Raw genomic sequence first — 15,947 nt, 5'->3', positions numbered from 1 at the left:
GTCTCTTGAATGCCATAGATGGTTCTTATCTATTATAAGGCAGCTCTATTGAATTTGATTGCTGAAATGAATTCGGATGAGGAAAAAATTGGTTCTAAAAGTCCATTCCTGCTTTAAAAAAGATGATCTTCAATTATTTTTAATGTTGCTATAATATTTTAATATCCTAGTGTTAGCATAATGTCCTTTGGTGATTAATCTTTCTCAAGCACATATCTGATCATGTTATTCCCTTGCCGAACAACTTTTGAAAGCTTAAGCTGGATTTCACCATTCCCCCAACCTGGTTCCTGACCTTACTTTTTAAATCTCTTTTTAGCATTCTTGAAATTTACTCTTTTTTCCCCCTACTGTTTATTAATTTATTTTGAGAGAGAGAGAGAGAGAGAGAGCGAGCACGAGCAGGGGAAGGGCAGAGAGAGAGGGAGACAGAGAATCCCAAGCAGGCCCCGTGCTGCCAGAACACAGCCCCGCGTGGGGCTCTCACCCACAAACCATGAGATCATGACCTGAGCTGAAATCAAGAGTTGGGTGCTTAACCAACTGAGCCACCCAGGTGCCCTGAAAGTTACTCTTCATGAACAGCCCTGGTGGCCCAGCCTGTGGCTCTTGCCCATGCTACCATTGGTCTTAAATGCCTGTCATTTGATCAGTGACCCAGTCTTTTCTGTTCTTGACACTTGAGTTTGCCCATTGTCTCCTTATTTTATGTGCCTTTCTTGATGAGTTCTTGCGGATCAGAGTAGTTTCTCTTGAATTTACTTGCTTAAATCCTATTTCTACTAGCCAGCACTGATGTCCCTTCCCTCCTGCTTGGCTGTATTTGTCCCAATCAGTATTTCCCATACAGTACTTTCCTTGGTCCCTTGGCAGGGTCATGAACATAGGAGGGGATAACTAGTCTATGCCTGATTTTGTTTTAACCAAGCCAACTCTATTCTGTGATGTTTTTTTTTTTTTTTTTTTTCCTTTCAGCTTCAGAAGTTTCCAGAAACATACATGCATCAGATATTGTATAATTCCTATTCAGGATTTCCTCCTAGCTCAGGAACATGGTATCTTACTTCATTATTTAAGAGGTTGTTTGGCTAGTATCCAAGTTGGTAATATAGTTACTAACTATATGGAATCAATATTAGTTTTAATATTAGGGACCTGTGGCTAGTCTTTTTTTTTTTTTTTTTTTTCTGCTGTAAACTATCTCCCTTATCTGGGATTGATTACTTTATCTCCTTGTCCCTCAATTTCCTTATCTCTAAAATATAGGCATTGAATCACATCTCTAATTTTTTTAAAAAAAAATTTATTTTAGAGAGTGTGTGAGTGGGAGGGAGGCAGAGAGAGAGAATCTTAAGCAGGCTCCATGCTGATCATGGAGCCCAACACGGGGTTTAATCTCATGACCCTGGGATCATGACCTGAGCCAAAATCAAGAGTCAGATGCTTAACTGACTGAGCCACCCAGGCACCACCACACTACTTTTTAAAATAGAATATCTCGGGGCGCCTGGGTGGCTCAGTTGGTTAAGTGTCCGACTTCAGCTCAGGTCACGGTCTCGCGGTCTGTGAGTTCGAGCCCAAGTGGGGCTCTGGGCTGATGGCTCAGAGCCTGGATCCTGCTTCCGATTCTGTGTCTCCCTCTCTCTCTGCCCCTCCCCCGTTCATGCTCTGTCTCTCTCTGTCTCAAAAATAAATAAACGTTAAAAAAAAAAAAACATATAAGTGTTAAAATAGAATATCTCTTTTACATTTTCTGTTTTCGTTTTAATGCCTTATTCATTTGAGTACGCTGTCTGTTGTTTTCTTAAAATTTGAATACGACCACTGCAGCAATTAAAAAGGGAGCCATTGGCAGCCAAAGCCAGTTTCAAGGGGAGAGTTCTTTTCTCCCATCTTCTAAATGCATTGCTGTAATGCTAATGCATTCTTTTTTTTTTTTTTTTAATTCTTTTTTAAAATGTTTATTTTTGAGAGAAAGAGAGAGCAAGTGAGCGTGCGTGTGCGTGCAAGCCGGGAGGGGCAGAGAATTCAAGCAGGCTCTGCGCTGTCAGCACAGAGCCTGTTAACAGGGCTCGAACTCATGAACTGTGAGATCATGACCTGGGCTGAATTCAAGAGTCTGACACTTAACTGACTGAGCCCCTGTAATGCATTCTTTAATACATTCTTTTCCTTTCTGTCTATTCTTTGGCCATTTTAATACGAGGACAAAAAGAGTTAACATAGTAGTTAACATAGTTTCCTTAGGCCTGCTTCCAAAATAGGCCCTTGTTTGGCATCTGGGAGACTTAATGATGATCAAGTTAGAAACTTTCCTTGATGAGTGTAGCTCATGGTGCCTAGACCTTTTGTACAAAGAATATGGTTTATGCTGAACACTTGCTTTCTTTCTGGGAGTCTGGAATTTTGGTATATACCAGGCAGATGGTACGTGAGTGACTAGTTGTAAAACTTGGGGAACTGAGTCTCTAGTGAGCTTCCTTGGTAGATAGTACTTCATACATGTCGGAATTCGCTGCTAGAAGAATTGTGTACACCCTGTGTGACTACTGAGACAGGACTCTTGGAAGCCTGTGCCTGGTCTCCACTGGTTTATGCCCCACATTGTTTTCTCTTTGCTGATTTTGCCGTGTATATTTTCACTCTCATAAATCTTAGCATAAGTACGACTATATACTGAATCCAGTGACTCCTTCAAGTTCTCGCCAAACCTGAGACCCTCAACACAACTACTCATTAACATGTTTTCCTACCTGAAGAAAGAGAAACAGAAAAAGACATTAAATGTATGTTTTAGATTAAGTTGGAGCTTTTAAGCTTTATAAACCTTTGGTAACGTACTGTGAAAGGGATCAGGACATACCACCCCAACATATCACTTTGGTATATTGATTACTTTGAGCTGGAGGCACTTGAGAAATAGTAGATGCAGGAAGAGTAGTCTGAGCTCTTTTTCTACCTAAAAAGAAGATACCCTGAGGTAGATACCTCAAGAATCCCCTGAGGAAGATACCCTCCCTCTACCAGGAAGAGAAGAACATTTTTTATCATTGGAAACTGGGAGCTGATTCCAAAATGGATCTGAACAGACAAACCTAAAATAACCCTGATCTTCCATTAGTTTCCACCATGTATTTCCTAGTCACTTGTCCACAGTTTACTGCCCCCTAGAAGCTCATTAGATCCCTTTTCCTTTTTCTTGTCATAAATTAGAATTTATAAATTCAAATGAATTAAAAAAGGCTTAGAAGCTCTTGGTCCTAACCACTTTTTTGGGTCTTCATGTTTCCAACAAAGGCTCTTAGGTATATGTATAAATATTAAATAAAATTTGTGTGCTTTTCTTCTGCTAATCCATCTTATGTTGGTTTAATTCTCAGGACCAGCTACAGAACCTAAAAGGTTCCCTTTAGGAACCAAAAAGTCTTCTCTACCAAAAAACTGGAAGGAATTCTTGGGAAAAAGAACATTTCTATGTTTTTGGATTACGTTTGTCTTTGACAGTACTTATGTAGTGATAAATAAATAATAGACTTGATTAAGTGATAAGAAATTTAACCACCCTGCTCTAGTGGCTGAGATAATTTCATATAATTTAATTGTAAAAAGTTCTTTAGGATAGAAGAGGCTTCCAGGAATGTATGATAGTATTAACAGAATTGAAAATCATTCTAATGGAATAAATAAAATTGCTTTTCATTTAGCATTTCATGTAGTACATAGGAAGATACTAATATTTAGTATACAAAAACATTTATTTGTGGGTTAATGATGTGTTTGTTTACTTGTGTGCTCTATGTATATGTGTGTGTGCCAAGGATTGTTATGAGGGTTCTGTAATATAATCTCTTGATTGTTGGGGGAGAAATGTATATTACAACTAGATAATTGTGATTGGTTATTTGAGGAAGAGGGATTAAAAAAAAAACAGTCAAAACAGTGGCTGAGTAGAACTTACCAAGGAATGAATATAGGAAGGAATTCTATGACAGGTTTTACCTGAAGTATAACACAGATAGACTGTTGGGAGCAAATCAGTAGCAACAGCTTCCAGACTCAGGGCAGTTAGAGGCAGTGTTCATCCAGTTCAAATTCAAACCTACTTTCCCATCAGTAGTGAGAACTACAATTCCTCAGGATTAGAACCTCATCCTTTTCTGTTTATTTATACTAACATACCCAATCAATACCGTGATGTTTTCAAATACTCTTCTTAGTGAAATATTGTATGTAATATGTTAATATGAAAGTGTATAATTTTTAAAATGTGAGAACAAAGGAATTTATGTGCTGAAGCTCTGGGCTTACGTATATTAATCATGTGCCTATTCTTGTTCTGTAATTGCAGAAGAATAAATAGTGTTGAACTAATTTTCCTCCTGGGTTCAAAAGCTTGCTGGAGAAATTTGAAAAATTTGTATACTTGAGTCCATTATAAATTTGAGGCTCACTCTGACCTTATTTCTGTTTGTTAGCTTCTAAACATTTATCTCTTGTTCATTTTCTCTTCTTTTCCTATAGCAGTTATTTCAGACTTTCTCACTATTTAAATATACAATTCCATTCCCATTTCTATACTCTCTCAGCAGAGAAAGTCTTTACTGCCATTTTATTAGCAGGACCACCTTTTTGTTAGGAGTTGGGCATCAAGTAAATCCAGTTTTTTTTGACATACTAAAATTAAGATGTCTGTGGGATTCCCAAATGTAGCCTGTCATTATGTAGTTAGGTATTTAAAGGCCTGGAGTTTATCAGTCTGGCTCCTGAACTAGAAATCACTTATATTTCTGTCTACATACTTACTTAGTAGAGATATTTTATAGATAGGATGGTGCTTAATACTAGAACCCTATAGCATTATCTGTATTTAAAGGCTAAATGTAGAAGAGACCCAGGAAAGGAGATTATTAAAGAACAGGAAGAAAAAGAACTAGTAAGGAGCGGTATATGAAAGTCAGGGAAGAAGAGAGACGTAAAAATCAGAAGGGGCAATTGACAGTGTCACATAGGAAACTAGGATAGATTGTTAAAGAGTTCATTGTGTTTGGCTATAGGTGATCTTTGGGCGTCTTGATGAGAGTTCTTTTAATTGTATGGTAGGGATGGAACCGAGATCCAATGAATGGAGAAAGGAATTAGGAATAAAATTGTGGAGTATCAGGTGTGGACTGCTCTTTCTAGGAGTTTGGCTTAATAGAAGAGTGTAGGGTGCTGGTTAGATCATGTTGGATTGATAAAGGTTTTGTTTGTTTCATTAAAAAATAATATTGTGATTTTATTTTCTTATTCAAGTATAATTAACACACTGTGCTACATTAGTTTCAGCTATACAACACAATGACTTAACAATTTCACACATCTTTCAGGGCTCATCAAGATATAACCCCATCCCCTCTTCTGTGACAACAGCTAGTTAATTTTTTTTTTCTGTTTAAGAGTCTATTTTTTCTATTGAAGAGTCTATCTATTTTTGTCTCTTTTTTATTTGTGCATTTGTTTCTTAAATTTCACATGAGTGAAATAATATGATATTTGTCTTTCTCTGACTTATTTCACTTACCTTTATACCTTCTAGGTCCATCCATGTTGTTGCAAATGGCAAGATTTTATTATTTTTTACATTGGAATAGTATTCCAGTGGTGTGTGTGTGTGTGTGTGTGTGTGTATCACCTCTTTATCCATTCATCTATGAGTGGATACTTGGGTTGCTTCCATATCTTGGCTATTGTGAATAATGCTGCAGTAAACATAGGGGTACATGCATCTCTTTGGATCAGTGTTTTCATTTTCTTTAGGTAAATGCCGAGTAGTGGAATTACTGATCAGATGGTAATTCTAGTTGTAATTTTTTGAGGAACCTCTATATTGTTTCCCCACAGTAGCTGTTCCAGTTTGCATTCCCTCCAACAGTGCATGGAGGTTCCTTTCCCACCCCGCCCCCCCACATCCTCACCGACACTTGTAATTTCTTGTGTTTTTGATTTTAACCATTCTAACAGGTATAAAGTGATATCTCAATATGGTTTTAACTTGCATTTCTCTGATGATTAATGATGTTGAGCATTTTTTATGTGTATGTTGGCCATCTGTAAGTCTTCTTTGGAAAAAGATCTGTTCAGGTTCTCTATTTTTTATTTGGATTATTGGTTTTTTTTGGTATTGAGTTGTGTAAGTTCTTCATGTAGTTTGGATATAAACTTCTTATATGATATATCATTTTTAAATATCTTCTACATCTTGGTAGGTTGCCTTTTTGTTTTCTTGATAGTTTCCTTTACTGTACAAAAGCTTTTTATTTAGGTGCCGTTCCAATAATTTAATTTTGCTTTTGTTTTCCTTGCCAAAGGACATATTTAGAAAAATTGTTTCTATGGCCATTGTCAAAGAAATTACTGCCTATGTTTTCTTTTAGGAGTTTTATGGTTTCAGGTCTCATGTTTAGGTCTGTAATCTATTTTGAGATTATTTTTAGGTATGGTGTAAGAAAATGGTCCAGGTTCATTCTTTTGCATGTAGCTGTGTAGTATTTCCAGCATTGTTTGTTAAAGAGACTGACTTTTCCTATTGTATATTCTTGCCTTCTTTTTCATAGATTAATTGACCTTAAAAGCATGGGTTTATTTATGGATTCTTGATTCACACTGATCTTTGTGTCTACACTTGATCTTAGCCAAAAGGCCGAGAAGCGATTGATCTTTGTGTCTATTTCTGTGCCAGTACCATACTGCTATGATAACTATAGCTTTGTAGTATACTGAAATCTGGGATTGTGATACCTCCAGCTTTGTTCTTTTTTTCCAAGATTGCTTTGGCTATTTGGAGTCTTTTATGGTTCCATACAAATTTTAGGATTATTTTTTCTAGCTCCGTGAAAAATGTTTTTGGTATTTTGATTGGGATTGCATTAAAAGGGTAGATTGCTTTGGGTAGTAGGGACCAATCCATGAACATGGAATACCTTTCCATTTGTTTGTATCATCTTCAATTTGTTTCATTAAAAAAAAAAATTACTGTGATTTTTAAAGATGGGAATAGTAGAGAATAATGATCCAAGAGGAAAAGAGAGGTTCAATACAAGGAAGAGAAGGCATAATTGTTGTAGTGAAGCCCTTGATGGAAGTGGAAGGAAATTACAAAGATAGGCTAATTTATTTAAGAAGGATCCCTTTTCCTCAGAGGCTGGAGAGGAGGACAGATTAGCCATTGGTAAGTTTTACAATAATACATTAAGGAAATTTGGGTGATGTCCTGCCGAATGGCCTCAGTTTTATTTCTGAAGGAGGAGCTATGTTACATACTAAGAGTGAGTGAAAAGATGGTAGGTGGAGACGGGACATTTTAGATGGGCCACATGTGGATTGGAAAGCGGCATGCAGTAGAATTTCTGGGCGTTGAGGAGTTGCCTGTCCATGTGCCATCACATCAACTAATACTCCTGTGTGATTTTCCTTAGAGGACTCAGTAACTGGATATAGGAAACAGGAAATTTGTCAATTCCCCAAGAGCTGGCGATTTTGCCATTCAAGTTTTGTTTTAAATAGGAGTTTGAAACATGAACAACAGAGTGGCTAAAGTGAAAATTAAGGAAATTAGGTCAAAGAACTTGGATTTAAAGCCAGCAAACGAAATATCAAGGCGTGGTCATCTTCCTGACAATGAGGAGCAGATGTATCACAAGAAAAGGAGTGAGGGAGCTGGGCAGATTGGTAGATAAAGCCTAAGGCCTAAGGGGTAGGAAGGAGGGGAGGATGGGGTAGTGGGAGGGAGAGGGAGTACTTGGACATACCTCTTACTTCAAAGGTGGCAGTTCTGAAAAAAGATAACTCGCTAAGATAGGACTGTGGGAGTAGGTGACAAAGAGGCATGGAATTAGGGTCATCTGAGAATCTGTCCTCTTAGCAAAGAGTTGGAAACATGGCCTCTGGAGTCAGACAATCTGGGTCTGAATCCTGTTCCCTCACATATTAGGTATGTGACCTAGGACAAGTTCCAAGTGTTGGTTACTCATCACTAAAATCAAGATAATAATAGTGGGATTGAATGAGATCATTCTTATAAAGCATTTGCTTAGTCCTTTGTATAACTCAAGTGCTCAATAAACTTCAATAGTAGTAATAATAATAATTACTATTATTGCTGGTTCCTCATTTAGATCTCAGCTCCTATGTCACCTCCTGAGAGAGAACCCTCTCCAGCCAGGCTGTAAGATATAGGCCTCTTCAAGTAACCACCCATCATTTTGGTATCTAGCATTATCTATTCTTGTAATCTAGTTGTTAGTGTGAATAGCTCCCCAATTTAGATTAAGCCAGGTCTTATTAACCATTCAGTAAACTATGTGCTAACACATAGGAAGGGTACCCAGTGTCCGAAGCATTGGTTGGGGGAAAAAAAAAAAAATACTAGTACCTCTCTCTGCTGATGGAGAAATCACATGAATACTGCTTGTTAATAAAGTTGATTTCTAGCTTCATGGTAAAACTTTTAGATAAGGGCAAAGGGTAAACAGCCAGCATCATGGTTTTCTGATTTTATTTTACAATTTTCCACACAAACTTGTGCATAGTTCTCAATTTACTGTTTTGGTTGGGTAGATAAAGGAATGACTCCTCTCTTCCAGACTGCACTGAATTTAGCAAACTGAGCAAATGCAAACCTGTTGCTCAGAAAATGAAGCTTATTTTAAGGCATTATTTTTATTTTTTTGCCAGAATGTCAAACCATGACTTTAATCATGAGAGAAATTGTATTTAACTATTTGAGCCACAGTTCAAATATAATGGAATCTGGAACTGAACATTATACTGTTAGAGTCAGAGGAAGCTGGTAACTATTTCCAGTCTTCATTTGTAGGCACCTTACAACAATGTAGATGATATTTATTGTTTGTCCTAGTGTCATCTTAGTCCCCTGGACACATGGTCTTTTCAGGTTATCATTGTCACCCCCAGTATTTAGAAAGTAAGGCTCAGGAGGAGCAGCTTATGGGATACATTATTTCTGAATTTGTCACTCCTTTCCAAAGCTTTATAAGATTGAAGATGGAAACATTCTTTTATTTGTATAAAATGTTATATAAAAGCAGTGCCTTCTCATTTTTGAAGTTAAAAATAGATCTTCACCAATTCTTCTCAAATTAAAAATAGGTATGAATCATGATGATTTAGTGCAATTTCCAAATGTATGGTTGACCACTTCTGCTTTAGGGAAACTAGATTTTAAGAGTCCAGGTTTGCTTTTCTTGATTATTACGTATTCCAAGTAAATTTAAGTTTGTTTAAATATCTGTCCCACAGTGATTCATATAAGCTTGAGATAAGTGCAGCAACTTGTAATGTTAGACTTAGCTGGAAATAATCTATCTATAAACACTTTGAGAGCCTTTTAAATAGACTTTCAAGTATAGCATTATCTATACTGATGTTTCTATCATCAATGCACATTTTTATTATAGATTTTTATTTTATTGTAACATTTTATGTGCTGCCAGAAAGTGAAATATTATGTATGATTGCTATGATAGTCTGACAATTGTAAACTATTGATCTTTTTTCCAGTTGGACAAAGCAAGAGATTTTACAAAAGTAATGCACATTGTTTTTCTCATCAACAAGGCCTTCTATCTCAGTGACAGTCAATTGGAAAATACATATCTTCCCTTTTTGGATAATGAAATAGTGTAAAAAAGGAAACTATTCCTATAAAAAATTATTCCCAACTAATGTTCTTATAAAATACACAGAAGGGGACTCATATTTTCTAGACTGATTACTAATGAAATTTAATACAGATGATTCCCACTTCAGTGACATTAGAGAGTCTTGTTTGATGATATGTTATGCATCCAATTTTGACAAGAACATGTTCCTAATATTTCACATGCTTTATTCCCAGAATTTAACACGTGAATTGGAGAACAGGGAAAAGCAGCAACTACAGATGTTGGATCAACTTAAGGAGATCCAGAATCACTTTGAGACTTGTGAGGCCAAACATAAGTGCGCTGACCTTCAGATCTCAGAGCTGACTCACCATGCTGAGGATGCCACCAAACAGGCCGAGCAGTACCTTCTCGAGTTCCAGCAGTCAGAGGCCCTGAGACAGGCAGCGGAGAAGAGGAGAGAAGAGCTGAAGACGAAAGCTCAGGAGTCCATTAGACAGTGGAAGCTTAAGCATAAGAAAATAGAGCGAGCACTGGAGAAGCAGTCTGAAACTCTTGAGCAACTGACAGACAAGAATAATCAGGTATAAAAGCCAAATTCCTAATGGGTGATTTTTGCTGTGACCAGCCATTCATTCATCCATCCTTTGAACAAACACTTGAATGCCATGCTGTTCATATAGTCTATCAAGATGTCCTTGATAGAGAGTCTTTATGTCTTGGCTATTTCAAGGTAAAAAGGAACTTAGTTTTTTAACTTCTTAAAGCCTTTTTAATAGTTTAACATTCTGTAGATTTTTCGAGTTTGGCCCTTAAAAGAGATCCACCTCCTCCCCCATCTCCCAGTTTAGCTTTTAGTTCCCTAAGTTGAAATTGTTCTTTAATATTCAAATGGAAAAAGAGTAGTGAAATCTTCCATAACATCACTTGACTTTCTCCCCCAGTGCATGAATTTTAGAATCTCATCTTGTTATGTATTTCAATTTAAGTATTAGTTGGAAAGAGACATTTAAAGATGTGGTAGTTACTACTGGACCATTTTTTTGGCAGTAACTACAATGGGTTTAGTTAAATGAGTGCTGTTCACAGTCTCACTGAGTAGTGTTATCAGGTCGCAAGCCTCTTTAAAACTCGGCTTTTGTGCCTTTTTGATAGCAACAAAAAGCATTTCCCTGATCCATGTGTGCATTTCGAAACATCTTTTCTCTTGTATAATCAGTTAGTTTAAATGGATTTTATGCTCCTATGTTGATTCTCAACTCTATATTTGGGTTGAATTAAACCAAGATGTTTATAATATGATCAGGAAAGTCAGGGTTGACTTTTATCCATGTGTATTCTTGGTTTATCATTTTTCCTTTGTCATTTGTCACTTGTCAAGAATTCTGAACATTCCAGAAGAATAATCATTTGGATAAGTTGACTTTGTTTCAAAAGAAAACAAACTGTGGGGCAATTATATTTATAAAATCAATTGTCAGCCCTTAAGAGTGACAGATGCTTATTTCAGATGAGCTGGCATGGAGAAGATGCTTTACCATTAAGATACGAATGTCTCAGATATAAGATGGAGGAAGTGATCACCTTGGGCTCACTGTGGAGGGCTTTTCAATTTAACCCATCTGACACATACTGGGTGACTGGTTGCCCTGAGGTAAAGCAGTTCTAAAGCTTTCAGACTTGAATCTGAACTGATTTGATCCCAGGAAATTGCTCTACCTTGATTATTCTGTTGTCAGTCTGGTCTGGTAACTGGTTCAGTGAGCATGACTGTAGGGGAGGCAGCTAGAAAGAAGGGGGGGTGGTGAGAGGGGTAGACTGATTGAGAAGTGTCTGGGGACTTTACTTAATTAGAGGAAATTTAGAAGAGTCCATGTCATCAGACGGTATCCTAATCCACAATGCAGAGTTTTCTAGATGGAATTTTTTAGAATATTCACAATTGTTAAACAGTTATTTCCCAGAATGCTCCTGATATAATTATTTTTATCACTTAGCATTGCTAATGATAAGCAAAGAAGTAGTTTTAAAGTGATTGCCACAGTTAGGGTAGTATCACAATTATCACAGCAGGCTTTGTAATTTTCACTTTAAAAGCCTTAAAAATTAATGCAGCATGTTGGAGTTAGAGCAATGGTTAATCAAAGAAGAAAGGGTAACATATTTCACTGCAAATTCAAGTGTCCGGTAAATCCATGATGTGGAAATACACTGTAAATAATTTCAGAAAAAAAGCATGTATATTTTTATGTCTTAGTGAATAATACCCCTAAGGAGTATTTAATACTTAATAAAATCACAAAGCCACCCTAAGGCATTAGTTATACAGCCTATTCCTTTTTTGTTTTGTTTTGTTTTCTTTTTTGGATTATTTTCAAAAAGTGACTCCAGGGTATATTTGGAAGTATGTATTAAAATAAAAATAATACTAATTTACAAATAAAACACATTATGTTTTACAGAATAAATTAATTGCTTACTAGGTAACTTTGTTAAGCCATTTTCCATGCTTAAATGATGCAATTTTTTGTGTTTTCTAAATACTTCTGTGTCTACTTCTCTCTTTTTCCAGCATAATTTATTTTATGCTTTAAGATTTGCCACTTAAAAATGTAGTAGAAAGCTAAAGGGTTTTATTCTCCTAAAAATTGCACTGATTTCTTTTTTTCTTTTTTACATTTTTGGAATTTTGGTAAGATTATCAGATACATATTCTGTTATAGAACTACTTCATTATTGAATGATATGAAATACCAAACAAAAAGCAAAGCATTGCAGAAAAAAAAAAAAAAACCCAGGGAGATCAGATTGTATACTTTCCTTGAAAGAAAATGGCATGGATGTTGACATTAGGGAATCATGATGTTCTTTAAGAATATGTAGATGAACACATATTGGAAGACCTAAAATTCTGTAGATACAAATAAACTAATCATTAGTTGTGATTTTTGTGTCTTTATATTTTTTATTTTTTATGCATTTTGTCATCTTTTTTAAAGTGTTGTTTGAAGTTATTGGTTCTTGTATGTGCTTTGAAAATGATAAAGGAAAAAAATGTTGAACTTGGATTCTGATCATAATGTATGCTTTTCTGAATATTTCCAAATTTATATAACTTTTTAGGTTGTTTGTTTTTCTTGCTGAGTTGGCAGAATAATTGGTTTGGCCCTGAATATTGAGCTTTTTACTTGATAATATTTGACTTCAAGAATCTTAAATTGCCATCTTTTCCTTTTGTGTATTGCCTTCATGCTGAGGAGAAAAAGAGTGTATGTAATATATACTGTCTTTTAAAAGCTGAGTTTTTTAATTTAAAGGTTGAAAAGTAAGAAGGATCAGTGATAAAGTACATTTTAAATATGTACCATTTCTATCACATGCAATTTTAGAAAGGCTCATGTACTGATATATTAGAATAATCCAGCAGTCTGTCTGCATGTACCCTCAAATGCAGAAAAATAACTTTTTTTTTCTTTCAAAAATTTCTGTCTACCTTTTAGTTAATTCAAACAAATAAACAGACACAACTTGCATGTACTTTGTGGTCAGGCTTTTGAGGAGTTGGTTCCTGTTCTTATTAAGGTTTTAGACAGTATCATTCTTCTGGCTTCACACAGCCATTTTCAGTCCTTCTTTCACAATCTTCTCTTATAGCTTTTCATCTTTGGAAGCAGGGTTTGTTTGGTTAGAACATTCTCTTCTCATTGATCCTGACTGCTGCTTATTTTCCATTATGCCTCCACATTTCTCAAAGATTTTTACACCTGGCTTCCCCTCAACCTGTTTCATTACATGCAAGTCTTATCATCTTTGATGATTCCGAAGTTCAAGTTGGCAACCCATTGAACTCTGTGTCCTTAAGCTTCACTAATTTCCCATTTTACAGTGACCTTCAAGTTGCTCAGCAGCTAATTTCTGTGGGTAAAATTTGTCCTCATCTGTAATTCTCTATGTTCATATCTTCAGTTCCAAAATTTCAATCTCTGATCTTACACATTTCTTTTATTCCCTTTTCTTTTTTTAACCATTAACATCTGATTTTGATTTTCCACATTCCTCTGGTTGACCAGCCATTTCCTGGAATCTATTTTTTCCTGTCAACTGGACTTCGTGAAAAGCTCCTCTGATGACATGCACATCATCATCTTCAGTTTCTTCTTCCACCTTACGTGTCTTACTGATCGTCAATCTGGAATCAAACCAACTCTTTACTTTTTCCATTTCCACTCCTGAATAGTACCAGCACAATTTACGTAGAAATATCAGTTGGCTCCTATAGTGGTCTTGATTATCCCCATCTCCCCCTGCCCCAGTCCGTTTCGTTCAAAAAGTAATGCAGGCCAGTTACCAAGCACACAGCCCTGTTCCAATCAATGAAGAATGAGTTATGAAATCTGTTGGGGGAGCTTCCGGTAAACTCACTCCTGAAGAAGATACCTAAGAGACATTTTCTCCTTCTCTGGTTTTGTTGTATTTGGCTGTGATACCTGCAGTGGCTGAAGCTGGCTGTCTTGCAATGGTCCTGAGAATGAAGTCTCACACACAGGGAGGTATTGCCAAGAGAAGTTCAGAGAGGTGGACCTGAACTTTGGCACCGTGTCTAGAGCCGTTCTGCATGGAATGATATTAAATTGCCTTGTAGTTTAAGTCAACCTGAACTGGAGTGTTTCTGTACCGTCAGCTGAAGATAGTCAAGCTGATATGAGACATCAATTCTGGGAGCCAGGAGCTTTAAGTAAAAGAGCCTAAAATGTAAGATTGACTAAGTGGGGAATAAAGTGGGGACCGGAGGAACCTACCTTTCTAAATGGAAAGTTGGCAAATTGTGCTATTGGAAGTAGTTAGTTGAACCATTGGAAATCATATGTTGGGTTAGTGATGTTGTGCCTCAGAGTGGGGTATTAAATGACCAGAATGAAAACTTGAGGACGTTGGCGTGTGCTGTGAACGTACTGCAGCCTTCAGAAGAGGCACACAAGAGAAAGACAAGTGTAGGTTGAAGCCTGCCTGTCTATATAAGCAGAGAAAAATAAATAATAAAAGCAGAGAGCAAGATGTTTTGGGGGTAGAGAGATTGAAAATCTGCAATTTATAATCCAAATATACAGAGTCTGTAATTTGGAGTTTTTTTAGCATTGGAATAGCCAAGTGATCTATGCATGCTGAAGTTAGCCCAAGCAAGAGAGGGAGGTAGGAAACTTAGAAATAAAAATGGGATAAAAAAACAAGCCTGATTTCTCAGGCCCCTTTCAAGTGCTTCTCCTTAAGCATTCCTGGCCTGACAAAGGGGATCCAAGTCCATTGTTTTGAATCCCCTCAAGATAAAGCTTATTCAACTGAGGGCCCCTGGGAATGTCCAGGATATTGAGGTAGCAGTCGAGACACGGTCATTTTCAGACTCAGAGACCATGTCTAGACAAAAACTTGGGCTGTGGCTACCAGCCAAGCAATTAACAAAAAGAAAATAGAACTTACTTAGTTTTTAGTAACTATATTGGCAAAGAAATTAAAAATTTGACCAATATAGTCTGTGACTGTCCACTCTAAGGCTGCCACCCATTGTCATGTGATGTGCTGCTTGGAACACTGAAGCAGAGGGCAAAACCTGGAGAACTGTAGAGAGGCAGAGCCTGAGTTTTGAAGGGCTCTTCTTGAACTGTTCCATCTGTGGTGTTCCTGTTATGTGAGAAAAATAAATACCTTTGCTGTTTAAACCAACTTCAGGAAGACATTATAGTCTTTTGTGTTCCAAGATGTTTTACCTGCTAAAGCTTCGTCTTGAAAATATAATTTTCATTGTTAGAGCTGCATGGAAGTCTCTTAACTTCTGGCCAGGGGCGTCTGTTATGTGTTCCACACATTAATCACTGTCTTGAAGCCACGTCTCCTTGTTCTCAGGCCCGTCCTGCATGTCCTTATAGCCAAGACTTGATTCTGTCCATTTCTGTCTTCTCTAGTATGGTAAGCAGAGTGACCTCCCAGAAATGAGTTACCCTAATTTTTGGACACTGTGAACATGATGAGCTGTCACTCTCATGATTATGTTATATGGCTCAGTTGACCTGAAGATAAGGAGATTATCCAGATGGGCCTAATCTAATCACAAGAGTCCTTAAGAGCATAGACATTTTTCTGGCTGTTGAGAGGAGGGAAGTCCAAGGCTTTGAAACAAGAGAAAGATTCATTGTGGTGTCACTGGCTGCAGTCTGAGGAGTCCATGAGCCAAGGAGTGTGGGTGGCCTTAGAAGCTCAGAGCAACCCCTGGCCCAAAGCTAGCCAGAAAAC

The 15,947-nt window shown here is 36.9% G+C and overlaps 1 protein-coding gene across 16 annotated transcripts in view; it reads left to right on the top strand.

Annotated features, from left to right (window-relative positions):
- Nucleotides 1-15,947, top strand: part of CEP128 (centrosomal protein 128) — a 383,862-nt gene that overhangs the window by 106,683 nt on the left and 261,232 nt on the right. For all 16 annotated transcript variants that reach the window (XR_006203977.1, XM_042943976.1, XM_042943963.1 and 13 more), the window contains one exon: nucleotides 9,896-10,246. Coding sequence is in view for 15 of the 16 variants with exons in the window: in XM_042943976.1 (XP_042799910.1) it covers nucleotides 9,896-10,246 (351 nt within the window). In the remaining variant the exon portion in view is untranslated. The remainder of the gene's footprint in view (nucleotides 1-9,895; nucleotides 10,247-15,947) is intronic.

The sequence above is a fragment of the Panthera leo genome, chromosome B3, assembly GCF_018350215.1.
Source record: "Panthera leo isolate Ple1 chromosome B3, P.leo_Ple1_pat1.1, whole genome shotgun sequence".
NCBI lineage: Eukaryota > Metazoa > Chordata > Mammalia > Carnivora > Felidae > Panthera > Panthera leo.
The sequence above is the reverse complement of the archived record's forward strand: the minus strand, read 5'-3'. Positions and strand labels throughout refer to the sequence as shown.